Genomic DNA, 5,135 nt, shown 5'->3' with positions numbered 1-5,135 from the left:
TTGTTGCCAGTTTAACCGAATCTACCAACAGACGAACAAAGATCAGCAGAGATGGTTTCAGTCTGCCTGCGGAGCACGAACAGCACCACGGCAATCACAAAAGCTGTGTCTTTATTGCTGCACGGGTCACCTTGTATCACGAGCACCTCAACCATTTATTACTTTACGGTCAGAAGCGCAGAAAAACCCTGCTGCTGCACAGACACGTGACCGTGAAGCCCAACATTTAGGTTGACAAAAAGCATCCGATATTTGCTTTTAAGCGCTGCTTATTGGATGTCAACGCAACGACTGAAGAGTCATCCCGGAAGAAGAGATTTTGGAGTTTGCTACATTTGATAAATCTAGGAGAAATCGACAGGCTCGTTCCAGTGTTCAGTCACCCCCGATGACTGCAGGGAGCGAGACATGAAAGGCCTTTTTCCACAAACTGGATCGGACACCTGTTGACGTAACGGTCACGATGCAATGCTACAAATCTTTTATTTGACAATTCAAACTGGATTTTCCACGTTGCTGATGCAAGTAGAAGTAGAAGCAACCTTGGGCTTTCAAGTGTGCTTCTAATATTTGACCCTGGCCGTAATCACCAACCAGGTCTTAAGAAAAAAAAAACACTCAGCAGCTTCGCGAGTTGAGGCATTTGTTTTCTTGATCACAAGAAAAACATCTTTCCTGTTCTAATAAAGCTTATTTGTTACATTCCTGCAACTCTTGTAGTGACAGCAGAGACATCCTGACAAACTGACTGTTTTATTTATTTATTTAATTTCTGCTGTCATTTTTTTTTCACAGCGCCTCTCTAGCCTCTCCAGATTTGTCCAGCTGGATTCCGCAAAGTGTGACGACCTCACATTATCAATCCATGCAGGCCTGTGCAGTCTAGACTGCTGTCTGCGTTTCCTCTTCCTCCTCACATCACAGCTGAGACATCTCTCTCTCTCTCTCTCTCTCTCTCTCTCTCTCTCTCTCTCTCTCTCTCTCTCTCTCTCTCTCTCTCTCTCTCTCTCTCTCTGCGGTTTGTCTCTGTACTTTCATCAAACAGGGGAAACAGTGGCAAGCTATTTGGCCCAGCACACTTAAAGGATGCACAGGACTGAGTTAATTCCTGCTGGTTTCATGCTAGTTTTATTTCTGCACCTTAAACAAAACAAGAATCCACTGAGCTGTCTGAGAGGCATCACAGGATTAAAACGAATCAACATGTGCATATAGAGAGTGATGTCTGACAGATGGAACGTAGTCGTTTTGTTGCTGCAAACTGTTTACAAGTGAAAAAAACAGAAAAAAATAGCTTTATGGTTGAACCTTGACTGATGCAGTTGTGTTGAAAAGCATTCTGAATGGAGGGAAAAAGGTTCAGGAGCAAGTGGACAGCAAAGTGTCCACCTCTTCTGAGGGTTGTTTGGTTTGCGGGAGGGGTGAGGGAAGGATTCAGCAGGCGATCCTGATAAAACCATCGTGCCCACCCCCCCCTTCCCCGAGACCAAAAAGTGCCGGGGATTGGGAGTCACGTATGAGAACTGCAACCCAACGGGGTCTTCCCTCTCCCCCCCTGTCTCACATGACTGAGCAGCTCTTGGCCTTCTCCTTCTTGAAGGTGGAGGAGAGTAAATCCGACCTGCTGGGCAGGTGGAGGAGTCTTTTGGAGAGGCGGCGGGTGGGGCTGGGCTTGGGGAGCGCCTGCAGTTTGTTGATGCAGGCCACGGCTGCGGTGCGAAACACGCTGTGGATGCTTTTCTCCGAGGTGAACGCCGAGCACTCCAGATAAGCCTCTGCGCCCAGCTGCTTGGCCATCGCTGAGCCCTGCATTAAAACACAAGATAAGGTTGGTTGTTTAAAACACCCGTCACCAAAATGTACTTTAAACGTTACTTTATTATTTTATTTTATAGTGTGATGGAGTCTTAAAGGCAGCATCATAAAAGGCTGTGAAGAAAAGACTTCAACAGGGATGCAGCATAGTGGATTTTTACTTATATCAGATCTGCATCAACTATTCAACCGGTTCACCCCACATCAACACTTATATATTCACTCATTTTTTCCAGATGAAGACACACCTTACCTACTAACAAGCCAAAATTAAAAGATCACTTTGACATACAACTAAAAACATTAATTCTTGCATTTTCTGAAAACCTCCAAAAAACTGTAAAAGTCACCTGATGTTCTTTGTTCGTGTGGATGGATGACCACATTTGACTTTATTGATTTGATGAAGCTAAAAATGCTTTGGAGATCCTCCTGTATCCCTAATTATCATATTTTTAATCATTATGCAGTTATTAGTTGATTAAATTTACTAAACTGATTTGGAAATGGATGAGAATGATTTTATTGTGTACAAACTGTGACAACAAGGGATAAAAATGATACTAAATTGCTATGAAATAAGCAATCAAACTATTCATGCCCTTAGTTTCCATCCAGCTGTGATTAAATGATTTCATTCCTGGCCTTACCTGCTCATAGGTGAGGGGAGTCTGTTTCTGATTGGACAGCTCCATGAGCGTGCAGACGTCTGTGCGGAGGTCGATCTTACAGCCAATGAGGAGGATGCGTGTGCTCGGACAGAAGTCCAGAATTTCCGTTTTCCACTGTGAACACAGATGAGGGATAAGGAAAATTAGTTTTGAAAATGTGTTGTCGAACACTGAGCTGCTTTATAAGAAACCTGGATGGGCTATAGAAGACAGTGGAACCTGAGCCTTTACCTTCTTGACACTGCCGTCCACAGTGTCTGGCCGACTGATGTCGAAACACAACAGGACTGCGTCTGAGTCGCTGTAGCACAGGGGTCTCACGTTGTCATAGTACGGAGAACCTTACAGAGACAAGATGACAATGTTGTTAATATATTTTAAAGATACACGTCTATAACTACAAGTGTGCATTTCCAGCGAAAATGCAATATGAATGCCAGTGCATAATGTTGAAAGATTTTTTGCTGAATAACTAAAAAAAAGAAGCTGAAACTAGCCTGACAATAGGTTTAAAAAGTAGCTGTTGTAGCTAAAAGTAGCACAAAGACACAAAAAGAGCACACTTGCTGAATTAAACAGTAAGAAGCTGAAAATATCACAAACTGGCAGCTGAAATTAACAGAAAGCAGCTGAAAGGAAAACAAAAAGTAGCAGAAGAATTTCAGAGAATGTCAGAACGTCAGCTAAAAAAAKATGATTTTTAAGGGATGGTGGAGACTGCTCCAGTCATTTTCAATGAGAACAAAACAGGAGAAAAAAACTAAATATCTTAAAACATATAAATTGCTGAAGTACCAAAAGCCATAAACAGAATTTCCTGAAGGAGCTGAATAAATTGTTGAAATAGCACAAACATTGCAGAAACAGATACGTGCCAAAAATGTACGGAAGTAAAACTGTCTCAACAGCAGGAATGCTTGATATTGATGCTATAATAGACTGCTCCATTTGACTTTTGACTTTTCAATGWATCTTTAGAACAGGACYATTCAACTAAATTGCTCCGGGGGCCACAGTTAAYGCAGAACAACGGCACAGGTGCCGAACCTCCAGCAATTAAAATYATTATGTAAATAAGCCAAGTATTACAAAGATCTGTTACTTTTGAATTAGTTTATTTTGTTGCATTTAATAATGAATACAACATACAGWAYCCTATGTAATAAATGTAGTGATAGTAAAACAAYATCAGAAACAAAACACATTCTGCCTCCTATTTAACACAAATATTATTTTGACATATTTGACCTGCCAAATTTTTAAACCGATTTTATTTTCACTTTCATTGTTTTATCTTCAACTGCTTGTAGTTTTACCTGTCTTAGATATTCATTGAAATGTTTTTTTACCAGTGTCTAGCCAAGATTCTGACGTTTCTGTTGACACCAAACATGTCTTTATCTAGCTAAAAGAACTTAAAGTAATTAAAGTAGAAAACCGGGAGTTTAGACTTGAGATCATTGAACCAACTGGCGGGCCACATTTTGGTCACTCGTGGGCCACATCCAGCTCGCGGGCCACCAGTTGAATAGCCCTGCTTTAGAAACTCATAAACTGACTTCTCTGTTCCAGAAGAGACCTCTAATTTAGTTGTTTCTTAACTAAACGCTGCTTCAGAACAATTGCAATAATTAGATGCCTTTAAATGAAAACTTCTCAAACACGGGCTCATTTCAACTTAAAAGGAATTTCTTGGACCCAACATTGCCACAGAGCTGTGGGAAAAGTTTGTGTCATGAAAAGTGTCAAAGTTAGTTGTACAGTAACAATAATTAAATTAAAGGTAAAATAAGTTATAACTATATAAAATACAGCTGAGGAAGGGATTTAATACAGTTGCTCCTGTCTTCCTTTAGCTTAAATTCACGTTTCTGTCCTTGAACCTGCTCTTCCCCTTGCTTCTCCTAAATCCTCCTCTGGCCTTTCAGAGGAAGAGAAGATGACAATCGAGCACTAAATCCTCATTGATCTTCTCTTGCAGTAGATTATGCAAGTGGAACGGCAGGGCCTGGGGCAGGCAGACGCTCCCACTCATGCTTAGAATCCTTAAGTAAGCACCCCCCCCCCAAAAAAAAACCAAACAAAATCCTATGCTCAGCAAGCAGCATCTCCAGTCTCCTCTGTTTCCACAGCAACAGCCTTGGAATCCACCATCTGCATCAGACATTCCTCCCACCTCTCTATAAAGGCCTTTTTCTGCCTGTCAATCATTTCAGGCCTAAAAGCGACCCACCCACCCAAACGTAGGGGACATTCCTCCTCTGCAATAGAGCCGAAGAAACTCAAAATCTCCAGYGCTCCGACAGGCACACATTTACTCACACAAGTGCCACACCCACATCCACGCAGAACTCTAGCTCTGGCTGCATCCAGAGGTGAGCTGAATCTGTTATCTGATGAAACGGGAGAAGGGTCCGCTCAGGAGGATTAACGTGTTTACTTCGGTCTCAGCGAGAATCCTCCAAAGGGGATTCAACGCTCCTTTTATAGCTWCAGATAGAGGAAAGCTGTGTGTGTAATCACTCATTACACAACCATCCTAATTGATTTATGTTGTGCAATATGAAGCACCGGAAGAAAACATATAAAACAAAAATAAACGCGTACACACACACACACACACACACACACACACACACACACACACAC

General features: G+C 41.9%; 1 protein-coding gene across 1 annotated transcript in view; it reads right to left on the bottom strand.

Annotated features, from left to right (window-relative positions):
• Positions 1 to 745: 745 nt before the first annotated feature.
• rnd1b (Rho family GTPase 1b) overlaps positions 746 to 5,135 on the bottom strand; it is a 13,108-nt gene continuing 8,718 nt past the window's right edge. The window contains exons 3-5 of the mRNA XM_014019420.1: positions 2,718 to 2,827; positions 2,466 to 2,600; positions 746 to 1,806 (exon numbers count right to left, since the gene is read on the bottom strand). Of these exons, the coding sequence (XP_013874874.1) occupies positions 1,561 to 1,806; positions 2,466 to 2,600; positions 2,718 to 2,827 (491 nt within the window). The 3' untranslated portion in view covers positions 746 to 1,560. The remainder of the gene's footprint in view (positions 1,807 to 2,465; positions 2,601 to 2,717; positions 2,828 to 5,135) is intronic.

The sequence above is a fragment of the Austrofundulus limnaeus genome, unplaced genomic scaffold (genome assembly GCF_001266775.1).
Source record: "Austrofundulus limnaeus strain Quisiro unplaced genomic scaffold, Austrofundulus_limnaeus-1.0 Scaffold3, whole genome shotgun sequence".
Taxonomy (NCBI): Eukaryota; Metazoa; Chordata; class Actinopteri; order Cyprinodontiformes; family Rivulidae; genus Austrofundulus; species Austrofundulus limnaeus.
This window is presented reverse-complemented; position numbering and strand designations above follow the sequence as displayed.